This window comes from Lycorma delicatula, chromosome 3 (assembly GCF_047948215.1).
Source record: "Lycorma delicatula isolate Av1 chromosome 3, ASM4794821v1, whole genome shotgun sequence".
NCBI classification, from domain to species: domain Eukaryota; kingdom Metazoa; phylum Arthropoda; class Insecta; order Hemiptera; family Fulgoridae; genus Lycorma; species Lycorma delicatula.
This window is the reverse complement of record NC_134457.1, coordinates 150,661,877-150,675,175: the sequence shown is the minus strand read 5'-3', so window position 1 is coordinate 150,675,175 and position 13,299 is coordinate 150,661,877. Positions and strand designations below refer to the sequence as shown.

General features: G+C 28.9%; 1 protein-coding gene across 3 annotated transcripts in view; it reads left to right on the top strand.

The window, feature by feature from the left end:
* Positions 1–13,299, top strand: part of LOC142322112 (putative oxidoreductase YjmC) — a 74,882-nt gene that overhangs the window by 29,166 nt on the left and 32,417 nt on the right. For 2 of the 3 annotated variants that reach the window (XR_012755779.1, XM_075360808.1), the window contains exons 4-7: positions 1,864–1,925; positions 5,333–5,386; positions 6,356–6,454; positions 10,993–11,188. Coding sequence is in view for 2 of the 3 variants with exons in the window: in XM_075360808.1 (XP_075216923.1) it covers positions 1,864–1,925; positions 5,333–5,386; positions 6,356–6,454; positions 10,993–11,188 (411 nt within the window). In the remaining variant the exon portion in view is untranslated. The remainder of the gene's footprint in view (positions 1–1,863; positions 1,926–5,332; positions 5,387–6,355; positions 6,455–10,992; positions 11,189–13,299) is intronic. The other variant, XM_075360809.1, reaches the window with a different exon arrangement.

The following is a 13,299-nucleotide window of genomic DNA, read 5'->3' as shown; positions in this document are numbered from 1 at the left end:
ATTTCCTTTTTAACATTCTCCCATTCTTCTTCTACATTTTCTACCTTATCTTTTTTACTCAGACCTCTTGCGATGTCCTTCTCAAAAATCTTCTTTACCTCCTCTTCCTCAAGCTTCTCTAAACTCCACCGATTCATCTGACACCTTTTCTTCAGGTTTTTAAACCCCAATCTACATTTCATTATCACCAAATTATGGTCGCTATCAATGTCTGCTCCAGGGTAAGTTTTGCAGTCAACGAGTTGATTTCTAAATCTTTGCTTAACCATGATATAATCTATCTGATACCTTCCAGTATCGCCTGGCTTTTTCCAAGTGTATATTCTTCTATTATGATTTTTAAATTGGGTGTTGGCAATTACTAAATTATACTTCGTGCAAAATTCTATAAGTCGGTCCCCTCTTTCATTCCTTTTGCCCAGCCCGTATTCACCCACTATATTTCCTTCCTTGCCTTTTCCAATGCTTGCATTCCAATCTCCAACTATTATTAAATTTTCATCTCCTTTAATTGCTTCATCAATCTCTTCGTATACACACTCTACCTCATCATCATCATGGGCGCTTGTAGGCATATAGACGTTAACAATCGTTGTCGGTTTAGGTTTTGATTTTATCCTTATTACAATGATTCTATCGCTATGCGTTTTGAGTTTTCAAAGAGATTCATAGAGATTCATAAAGATTCATAGAGGAGGGTTTTCAAATTATGTTTATCATTACTAAAGTATGAGTAAATCTGATTTTTCTAGATTTATCCATACCTCAGCTACGTTTAAATGCAACCAAAATTTTGTTAAATGAGGGCACAGATATTCCAGTAGTTGTTTCCACTCTACATTTTGTAATAAAACTTGCATAATCAATAAAACTAAGCCAAATGCTCGTTCTACTTAAAGGTTTTCCCAAAGTAAAATAATCTAAGAGACTACACAATATTCTCCTCATTGAAATTGACATATACGTTTACCTACAGAAAATAAGGAAAAGATTATTTTTTATCCAGTAAAGTTTTCTGAATCTCCCCAGTTTATGATTAAGATAAATGTTATTATAATACGATAATAGATTATTGCTGTTATTAGTTGGTTTACCTTCTCTCCTTTAGTGGCCACAAACTATGGCAATAAAAGTTCATATACCTCTGTCTAATGTACCTTATTTATTGTTTATTGCAAATTAAAATTTTCAATTACATTCAAGTTTTTGGTAACAATAGTGCATACAGTATGGTAATGATAAAGTATGGAAATAGTAAGTACATATGGCTCTGCGGAACAGTTTTCTGTATATACTTCTCTGAAATAGGATAAAAAACTAAACTTGTTTACTTGTTAACATCGTGTCTTCTTTATAACTGAATTTCTAGTGAGTAGCATCCTGGAAATTGAAAAATGTAAAGTAAGGTATAACTCAAATACCCAAAATAATTATAAAATCTTAGTTCCTGTAGATCACCAAAATTAAATAATGATGCTTGCACTCTCACTGTATGCTGCTGAAATTTAGTGGTGCTAATAAATAACCAAGCAATCAATATAGGTTTTCTAAATCAATAAATATGTAATTATATCTTCATTTTAAATCTAGGTTCTTCAAAGCTGTGAATCTTTAATAAAACAAGAATTAACCTCCAAGTAGTTTTTGTGCTAGGTAATAAATTGAGCAATTGTTAACTTGATTTAACTTTTTTGTATAAAAATTTAATAGTAAAACTTTTATGCTGAATAAAAATGTTGTATAATTTTGATATAATTGTATAAATAGTTCAATTTCACAAATTAAAAAATAGATCTAGCAAGATTAATTTTATACCTTTGACTTCTTTTGATTAGAAGTTATTTATATCTGTTTTTTTTTTAGGTTCTCACCATTATGGAATTGCAGGGTGGTATTCGCGTCAAGCATTGAAACATAACATGGTGGTATGCTTTGGTTATTTTAAAATTTTAGTATTGTTATTACTTTTAAATTGAACTGATGTACATAGTGCATTTATTTTAATATGCTATTAATAAAATTTTTCAGAATGTTAGCTAAGTGAATTTTTAGCATCTTTGCTGAGCAGCAACGTAACAGTTTTTCTTTGGTGTAGCACAATCCAGGTTCAAAGGTACAGTTATTCAATTGAAACATGTTAATGTGCTGTTGCTGTTATGGCAATATGCAGTATTCCATTGGCATGGACATATTGTATGTATAGTATTAGACGGCTCAGTTTCAGTTGATAATCTATTGCCTTAGTATCATGTTGGAGTTTTTCTGTAGTTACCAGAAAGGAACAGAGTAACATGATTTTTTAGTATAATGAACCATCTTTGTAAAACCACACAGTGACTAGCTTTGAAGTACAAGAAAACCACTGAGTACTACGGATCCAATGCCTACTAACTGCAAATCCCCCTTTTTAAAAGATTCAATGGGGATCTGCCCAAAATTAAAAAAAATACTCCAGAAAAAAAATGAATCAAGAGTAAGGGTGAAGGGTGCATAATAGTAAAGGAATCACCTAACCATAGAAGAACATTAAATAAAGTCAAATGAATCTATCCAAAAATGTTTCACATTATGTGACAACAGATTTTTCCTCCTCCTACAGAAAGAAAAAAAAGTCCCTCCAGTTAGAAAGTGTTAATCCTGATCATATTTCCTCAAAAGATTAGCATAACTTTATTCATGATAGGAGTAGCACATTACTGATCAACGATTTTGCATTAACCATCTCAAATTTTGTTGCAGCAACTTTATTTTCCTCTAAATATTATAGAACCATCCAAGAGCAGCTTCAAGCTTCCCTAAAGTATAGTCTTACTCCTTCTCATAATTTTGGAACAGAGAAGGATCCAACTAAACTTTAAACTAATCAGATAGTTCCAGAATACTAATTTTCTTTTTTTTAATGATTATTTTCCAGTAAACAAACAAAATGTTTTCAGAAAACATTTTTTGAAACAGACATTTAAAAGGATAAAACATAATGTTGTGGTGGCAGTAGGAGTGATGTACAGAATTATATACTATTACACTAAAAAATACCACTTCAGTGTATATATAAATAATGAATGACTAGTTTAGAAGTTGGCTAGTCTTAAGATATTCAAAGAAAGGAAGTAACCAATTATAATCCTTTCCTTAGCAAATTCCTAGGTAATTTATTTTACACACATTGTTTTAGTGTAAAACAACTTTTTAATACCTAAAGAGCTGCCTGTACAGAGTATCTATATGAAATTGATTATTTAAGTTCTCTGGTCATTTGGAAATTACCTAAAACCAAAGTACACAAAAAAAAACTTTAAAAAATCAGTTCAGTTGAATTGCAATTCCTTACTTACACCTTTTTTTAGAAAAAATCTGAAATAAATGGAAACATAATACTTTCAAAAAGCTTTAATACCTGTTACAGTTTTTTTCTTGGGATATGTTTTGAATAATACATTTTTACAGTCTTAAAAGATTGATAATATATTAAATAAATTAACAATTAATATAATCCACCTTACCAGCATGATGTTGATGTGTTCTCTTGATTTTTGGCTTACTTGGAACCCATCACCAGGAGTTAAAATTAATGCATTTAAAGTCAAAAATTTAAAAACAGTCATAACTATCCAATCCTACTAGTATAATCACTATACATGTATATACTCACTATACATGAGTATAATATACTTTGAGCATACTAGCAGGACCAGACAGTCAGATTGTTTTTAAATTTTAAGTACGATTTTTTAAACTTTTGACCTTATATGTATTAAATTTCACTCCTGGTGATGGCTTCCAAACAAGCCAAAAGATCTAGAGAACACATCAACATGCTGGTAAGGTTGATTATATTAACTATTTATTTATTTATTTAACATATCAGTGGCACCATGTTTGAGAAATTAATAATATATTGTTTCATTCATTAGAAGCAAAAGTTATAATGATACTCTTAGCATCCAATGTGGTTTTAATTTGTAGTTCTTTTCTACTTGATTATTGAAAAAAAATTACATTCACTGTTAGCATTCATTAATATACATTAATTATATTCGAACATTAATTGTACAACTGAAAATATGAATGCAGCATTTTAACTATTACAAAAATACTGTCTGTTATTAATTTTTAGAAAAGAAAAATAGTGAATGTACTAGAAATTATAGTATTTTGTTCAGAAATAAAAATTTAGGAACCTACTTGGTTTGAAGATTCTTAACTGACATCCTAGGCATTTATTGCAGTTATCCTGCTTGCTGTTTAGGTAGGATGTATTCATTGAAGTATGAATCACATTCATCATTGGATGTAAACAAGTTAATTGAGGTTTTAAGTTGTTTTTTAGGCTGAAAAGTTAATTCTAAATAAGAAAAGATGAGCTTCATCGCATCAATGAAATGACAAATCATAAATAAAACATAAATAGTCATTGTAAAAAATGTAAAGAATACTGTAAAAAATAAAATTAGAGACATAATTATATTAGAAAATTGCATGCAATTTTTACATGCTTCAGGTTATTTTCATCATCAGTATAATCGATCAGAATTTTCTATAACACTTAATACATAATTTGTTTAATATAATTTAAATCATCTTAATGACCATGCCAGATAATGTAGAGTATCATCAAGGTATCACTGCTGGAAATCAAGGCGTTAACTGGTATATTTTCCATATTTCTTACCAAATGAAGAAGGGAATAAAGAAAATGGTGTGGTAAAGAAAGGAAATTATTAAAAACCCATAAAATAATTACTTTTTATAGTAGTAATAATTTATTGTTTTTCCCAGGAACACATTGCTTTGTAATAAGATGAAATGTAATTTGGGTTTTTTACCCCCAAAAGTTTGAAGCACCCCTTTGTCTTATCATTTTTATTAAAAAAAAAAAAAAACAGAAAAAATTAAAAAGAAGAGTATTGCCCGCCCACTATTTTTCTGTTCCAACAGGTTCAAACTAGTTAGTTATTAGATGGCAACCACAGAAACGATATATTGAAATAAGAAAATAAATAAATAAAATTATAAACATAATCTAACTAAATGTAACCTATACTTGCTAGTCAAGGTTAGCGAGTGAAGCGAGCATAGGTTAAGTTTGGTTAGATTATATTTATAATTTTATTTATTTATTTTCTTATTTCAATACAGCATTTCAGTGCCGCCATCTAAGAACAAATGAACTAACTACATGGCAGGCAGACCAAAAAAAATTCAATCAGTATTTGGTTAATATAAGTATTATATATATATTTATATTTATAAAACTAACATCTTGAATTTCTTAGTAAAAACTGCATAATGTTATTCATTATTCATTACTAATGTTATTATTTTCTTCCAGGGATTTACTTGCTCAAATTCAACACCACTAATGTGTCCAACTAGAAGTAAAGATGTAAGTCTGGTGCAATTAGACATTAACTTTAATACCTTGATTTTATATTCTTGGTTGTAGTCAATTATGTAAATTTAAGCACAATTTTGAAGAATTTATCACATTCATTGATAGTTATATATTAATATATAAACTGGATAAACTAAAAAACGTATTATCAAGTTCAATAAAAATTATGGGTTTTGTGTAGAATTATGTTTCAGTCTTAATATATTTTAAAATTCAATATGTATATTTTAGTCAATATTTGTTGTTTTCTGGTTGTCAAGCAGTGTAGTATAATTTAATAGAAACCGTACAAAACATTATTGTGAACTATTAATATAATTATTTACCTCTTTGTGGGAGAATGGATTTGCTTATTGTTTTAATTATGTGATTTCAACTTTTCATTGCCTTCTAAACCTACATAAAATGTGATTCTGTCAAAAACACTGCCTGCTTTCAGTAGGAATTTTACAATTTACATCTCATAATAGCAGCTAAAGTATTAAATATTTACAGATTTTGGATCAAAAAATCATTTTCATTAATCAATTTTCATAGAAAAAAATTTGCTTGTTCCTCTTTGTTTCCTGAATCATTTCTATGAATCATCCAGAAAATTCAATGATATTAGTTTCATAACATGTTCTATAAGAAATAATAAATTATTCAAGCAATACAAAGTAAAATTCACAAAAATATGAAGTTAATGAGATGATATATTGAAAAAGAATTTTAACTCTTTGAATTTCAATCTTCCTTGACTAGATATGAGTTCTCAGTGTTATTTGAAGATATTGAATCTCAACTAGGTAGTTAATAAATAATGAATAATAATTATTATTGTTTTTTTTAAGATTTTGTATTTTATTAACTTTATATCTGTTTAATAACATACACATTCATAAATAACAAAGTATTCAATAAAGTAGACCTGTTACAATAATGTAATTTTTGTAATTAACTTTTTTATTATGATTTTAGGTGGCATTAGGCTCTAATCCAATATCTTTTGCAGCCCCTGGAAATGATGATGATAGTTTTGTATTAGATATGGCCACAACAACTACTTCTCTTGGAAAGGTATAAATAAATCTGTGTGGCATAAATTTTTATATTTCACTACAAAAATTATATATTTTTTTAATACACTGCAGTCAGTTTGACTAGTAAACAATAGACAACTCTGACCCCCAAACCAATGAAATGAGGATGATATGTATGACATGTAAATGAGGTGTGTATAAACTCAGACACTATTCCTGAGACATGTGGTAAATTTAACGTCAACCACCAAAGTATACCAGTATCCACTGTCTAGTATTCAAATCCATATAAATGCAACTAACATTTAGTAGGATTGAACCTCAGAACCCTTAAATTTAAAAATCAGCTGTTAAACAACTGATTTGTGATACAATTAACTACTAGATCAGCCTGGTGGGCTTCACTATAAAGTAAACATAATTTTTTAACTAACAATAATGAAAGAGTGCATTTTTTACATAATGCTGAATATTTATTAGCATGAATTTATTTATAAATAATTAACTGGTTTTGTTTAGACTGAATCAAAATTTTTATTAGCCTTTGATTGTAATCTTCTTTAGACATGTTATTTTCAGTGTTTACAATAAATTACTTTTTTAAATGACTAAAAAAATAGTGAGGTTATTTTTATTTATAGAATAAAAGGAAAAACTATATACTAGTCTTTTAATCTCAAAAAGTAATGGATATTTAGTTCTAAAATAATTTTATTACAGTATTTTCCACAAATTCATAAACAAGTTTTAACTAATAATGTAATTTTCTTTCCTATTAAGATAAGTCCCCCTCACTGACTTAGAACAAGTTTAAGATTAGACATCCATCCTTCCTGATACCTGTTCACTCATCCATTTCACAACAGTTTTCTTCGGCTGATCATCATAAATAAACCATTATTAAATAAGAAATTACTTCGTATTGGAGAATATACGTAAGTCCAAAGAAGCAACAGTCAAGTTGTAGTCAGGTGCTGGGCATGGATTCCTATGCAGCTGTGACGTGTAGCGACATCTCGATGATGGTAGTAAGTGAAAGTAAATGTCACGCGGGACTCTGCAATGGAGCTGAGTGGGAGTAGGAGGTCTGTTCGCCTCTCCCTGGTAGACCAGACTGGATTCCATAATGAAACCAAGTAGGGATATGAACTGAAGTTGAGTTCACTAAAAGAACTAGGAATAAATTTTGTTGTTGCGAACAAAATTTTTGGTGGTATTATTCATTTGCCTTGAATTTATGAGACATTTACACACAAATTGGCTCTATAAAATGTAGAACTAGGAGCAGGGTTCATGCTTCTGTGAACTTGGTTAGCTAGTTCAGAGGGCAACAATGTATGACATTCAAGATATCTGGATGGGGCCTTCGCTGCAGGCCTCATCCAAGGCTAAGTTTATAAAACACTGATGTAAATGTCTGATGTAAATGTGTTTATAAAACACCGAGGCATATACGTCAGTGGCATCCCAACAAGGCCTGGCTTATTACTACGAGATGTAAAATTTAGAGGGTGAAAGATGACTTCGGTTAAAGCTCACCAGGGCTAGGAGTGGATGGTGTGGTGACTGGAAGCGTCACAAGGTGGGTGTCTTTCCCTATGGGATTGGGATGTAGTCAAGGGCTCAAAATCTTTTTACTGATATTTATCAAATAGTTCATTTGGTTTTTAGACGTATAGGTGGGCATGTAAGTGGGATCTTCTTGGTCATTTTTAGATAGTATGTTTTGATTTTCCTGTTTTTAAAATCTTTTACCACTTTCTGATGTGGATTGATCATCTTCATGGAATGCTGTAAATTTCATGAACATGAATAGGCCTAATTCTTTTAGTATAAAGAAAATCTAAATACTCATTAACAACCAATCTAGACATTTATATACATCCACATTTAGATCATTACTTATTAAAGGTAATATTAAATATTTTAGCCCAAAACTTTGAAAATAATTTTAAAGTATTATTTAGAAGCAACTTTAAAAATAGTATTATTACAAAATAAAAAGCAATCTTTTAAAAGTATGATCTAGAATGAGACAGACCAACAAATAGATGCTTAATTTTCTGATTATCTAAAATGGTTTGGCTTTGTTGTACAATATAAGATCATGTTTCTATTTACTGCAAAATAATGATGCTATGTTATAAACAGCTGTTTTTATTCATAATTATACTGCTCTCCTTAACCAAAAAGTTGTATCTCAATTTTTTTTATTTTCCGTTTTCTTTTTTTTGTTAACTTAGTAATATTGCCACCTATTTCTTGGGTAAAATAGCCGCCATATCTTGTTTAGAAAATAACAAAAACTGTAAGTTTGTCATATTTGAAAAGATTATTTCAATCCTAAGCAAAATAGTTGGGTCATCACTTTCTAAACAATAAATGTATATCTCTGAAATTTGACCTACTTGCTTGCTAATCAGACCACAAGAGCATGGGATACGACTGTTTTGCATAAGAAGATTTCTCTCCAATCAGCTGATTAACATTTCAGCTTTTTTCAATTGTGAGGTGAGTGGTTAATAATAAACATTTTTAAATACACATTAATAAATGACAATACATCTCATACAATATAAAAACAAAAAACATTTTTCTTATCTACACTTGGTGTGAAACGAGTAATGACAGGTCTTTCACTCGGTCTTGAAAAATATGAAAAATTCTGTTATTCCTCCATAATTTAACAGAGGCTTTAAAGAACATCAAAATAATATATACAATTCAGCATCAGATCCATTTTTTCAACCTTCTTTCATTTTTGGAGACCACACATAAGACGGATAAATTTTGCGATTTGGCTTTCACATCATTGTACAAAGCTTTCATACCAAAAAATCCCAAAAATAAGTGTTCTTACAAAAAATATTGTACCATGAAATAGCAATGAATATGTCAATTGTACATTTAGGTTGTGAAGAGTGTGAGATATGTGGCAAAAGTAAATCTTTAGGCTTCCTGTAAGTGCTTTAATATGTTTATGGTAGTGGATTCATTCCACCATAGAGTGGTACTGTCAGTGCAATGTATGGGTATGACTTTTCAGACTTTGTTGAAGCTGTATCGAAAGCAATCACCTTTCACTGAAGTTCTCTTGCTGTGGATCTAAAACATTTCTTTATTTAGCCAGACTGCTCATCTACTAGATCGTTTGAATTCTAGGCCATATTTATAAAACATGGTCAAATAATTTTCAACAGAGGAAGTCACAATGTTAAATATAAAAATGAATTCACCGCAAAAGATTATATAAAAGCAAACTTTTAGATTACATAAATTACTAAGTCTTTTGAGATTATGAACCTTCACAACAAATGAAACTGAAAAGTGTGTCTCATAAAAAAATGGAAAATTATTTATAGTATATATGGAAAATGATATATTTTAGTATTTATAACATATAATTCATTTTTCATAACTTTGAAAATCTTATAATTTTAATTATGTGTATGTTCTTTAATATATTATTGTATTGCAATTACAGCAGTAAATCAACTTATCATCTAATTACGAGTAGCACAACATGGCAGGTGAAATCACATTTGTTAAATAATTTTACTTATATAGTACAATTACAATTTATATTGTATGTACTTATATTGTTCCACAAGCTGATAAGTGTTAACTTTTCACTTCACAACAAGTTCCTTAACAAAATAGTTGTATCTCAATTTTCATACACAATTTTTATTTTTTTTGTCATAGATGAATACAGTTAAAGATGTAGACAAATAAAAAATACAAAAAAAGATTTACTTACCAAATGAAATTTTATAAAATTGTTTGTAGCTGAAAGTTTGCTTTTGTTAGAAATGATTTTTTTGGCTTTGGAGTGGAGGAGGTTAGAGTAGTTTCTGTATAATCTGCTATTGAAAAAAAGAAAACAAACATTAGTTTTTAATGTCTTGTGTAATATCAATTCAGCCATACCAATTAAACTTGAATAGAAGTAAAAATGCACCCCATTTTACCTACAATAAATTACACTATGGTGTGACAAAAAGAAAACTTTTTGGAAATAATTACTATAATTTCTGATTAACTATTAATTAACTATTGTTAAAAAAGTATTTAAGGTTGTTTAAAGCAAGCCATATAAACTAGTTCTTTGCTAACTGTTGCAAGAAAATAAAAAATATAATTATATTTGAACAGAATATTATAGAGAAATAGAAGTATAAGTATCAATAATTTTAAAAAAATATAAAAAGAAAACATAGAGCTCTTGCAAAAGAATGGTGAAATTCTAGAATAAACTGGAAATTGCTTATTTGTCAGATAAAGAGTTTCCAGTTTATTCTCTTGCTAGTATGTCTGAAACTACAAATTTTGAAGAGTGGCAAAAATTAATTTCCCTAATTTGTCTGATCTTCTTTTTAATTACACTGAAGTACTACTAAATTAAAAAAAAAAAATTGCTAAGGAATTTTTAATTTGTAAGAGACAACATAGAAAGAAAAATCTGTTAAAGATTGTAAGCAAAAAAATAAAAGATAAGTAAATATAAATTTGTTTTAAAATAAATTGAAGTATTGTTTTGATGATAATTTTAATTTGTTGTTAATATACCTGCAGGTTGAATATAAAAAACTGAAAAATGAAAAACTTCCTAAAGGATGTGCATTAGGTGAAGATGGAAATGAAACAACTGATCCTGTACAAGCACTGAAGGTACACCATCTTATGCCTTTAGGAGGTTCTGAAGAGACAGCTGGTTATAAAGGTTATGGTTTGGCTCTTCTAGTAGAGACATTATGTGGTATATTATCAGGTATTAATAATCTATTAATATAAGTAATAAAAATGATCATTTATAGATAAGAGATTTATATCAAAATCTTTTGATATAAATCTTTGTAATGGAATATCAAAACCTACTTCAACCTATTTTTAAAAAAAAATAACTGTGGTAATAGAATATCAAAAGTGTTCTTAACAATGGGTATTTTCAGGAATAATGATATGTGATTTTTAGTTTAAAATATGAAGGGACACTTTTTCTAACTTCAAAAATAATGGGCATAATTATGGTTAATTAGTAAATTATAGTATTTGAATATTTTTAACCAATAGTAAAACAATGAGACATCCTAACCCTTTCACTCCTCTTGTCCATTTCAGTTTCCAAATATTTTACTAGCTGATTTTTATGTATCAATGGCTTTTTATACTTTTAATCCATTTGGGCATCTCAGTGTAATAGTTTTCTCAAGACTGTAAAGTGCTGCTACCTGAAGTATTCATTAATAACTACCAAAATTATAATTTTTAAAAGTATTACATTTCTTCTGAACGTATAGATACATAGAATTTTCCAATTTGCAAAAGTAACTGACATATTCACAACCTAATATAATTTTTTTATTTTTAAAATAATATTTTCTAATTCATAAATGGATTACTTTTTGAAGGGGTGCATGCTTACATTTATAAATTACACAAAAACTTAGTGTGCACTCAAATGCCCAAGTGTAGTCAAAGGGTATTGCTACTGCAATGTAATTTTGAGGTTATGGTTATTATTATTATTATTCGTTTTCTTATTTGTGCAGTGACCATAAGTGCTGATATCACATTTTTTACTTGGACATTTACTTAATTAGAGGTGAGTAATAATATTTCTAATTTATATTATTTATTATAAGTTATGTAAGTTAATTTATACATTTATAAAATAACCAAGTAGTACTACATAACAGGAAAAATATTCCTAACCTCACATAATATAATCTGTAAACATCTTTTCATTCAGTTATTTTATCTGAGCATAAGATAGTTTATGCTTCAATTTAGTTGTTTTTACCATTTTCATAAATTGAAAAAAATACAATAACCCTGAAATTTGTGCTATATGTAGAAATTTTATTATAATGCTGTAAAATCAAGATATGAATTTCTAAAATAAGCATTAGGTCTATTGTCTTTTTATTATGATCAGCTAAAAAGAAATTTCTAGTATCACACAGTAACCAGTAGGCTACTTTCTCTTTCTTCAGACTATTTTCTATTGCTATTCTTTTTCTTATTTTACATTTTAGTTAGGTGTACGAATCAGTCTACATGGTATTTTATTTTATTTTTCAGACAATGGAGTTTTATGATTTATATGACGAAGATGACATTGGATCTGTTCTGAATATATTAGATTGAAATTGTTCAGATTTGGAAGGTTTGGAGAGTGGTGATGAGATAGAAGATGAAGCACAAATCAAAGGGTCTTACAAGAATTGGTAAGTTTCATTTTTATTTATATTTAGCGTAGTTTGGCTCATGAAACAAATATCCTACTAGTATTAAAACGGATGGATTCAGTGAATACCTGCTAAAGGTACATTTTTTATGCTGCAGGTGCTGATGTCCTATGAAATGAGGAATAAGCTATTCAAGGTGATTCAGAAATACAAGAGCCGTTGGTTGCAAGCAGCACCTGTCCTGCATGAACTCCTATCATTACAAATAGCACCAGTACAATCAGCACCTATTTTAAATGAAATAAATCAAGCAGGGGAACAAGTAAACCAATTATATAATAGGCCATCAATATCAGCTGGGTCAGATCCACCACTTTTAGTTAATTCTGCCACGGATGAAAAAGATATCCAATGGAGAAGAAGGCCTTTCAATCCACCTACGACTGGTGATTTTTCTGTAAACACGGAGAATTATTTTGATTCAGATTCTCGTATAGATTATTTTTGCAAATATTTAACTGAGGAATGTATTTCATTCATGGTTAAAAAAATAACATGTATGCCCTCCAGAAAGGTATAACATTTCAGCCCACAAATTCTCAAGAAATTCGTGCACTGATTGGGTTACACATTTATATGTCAGTTTTAAAATTTTCCAGAATGGAGATGTACTGGAGAAATTCCCTGAAGA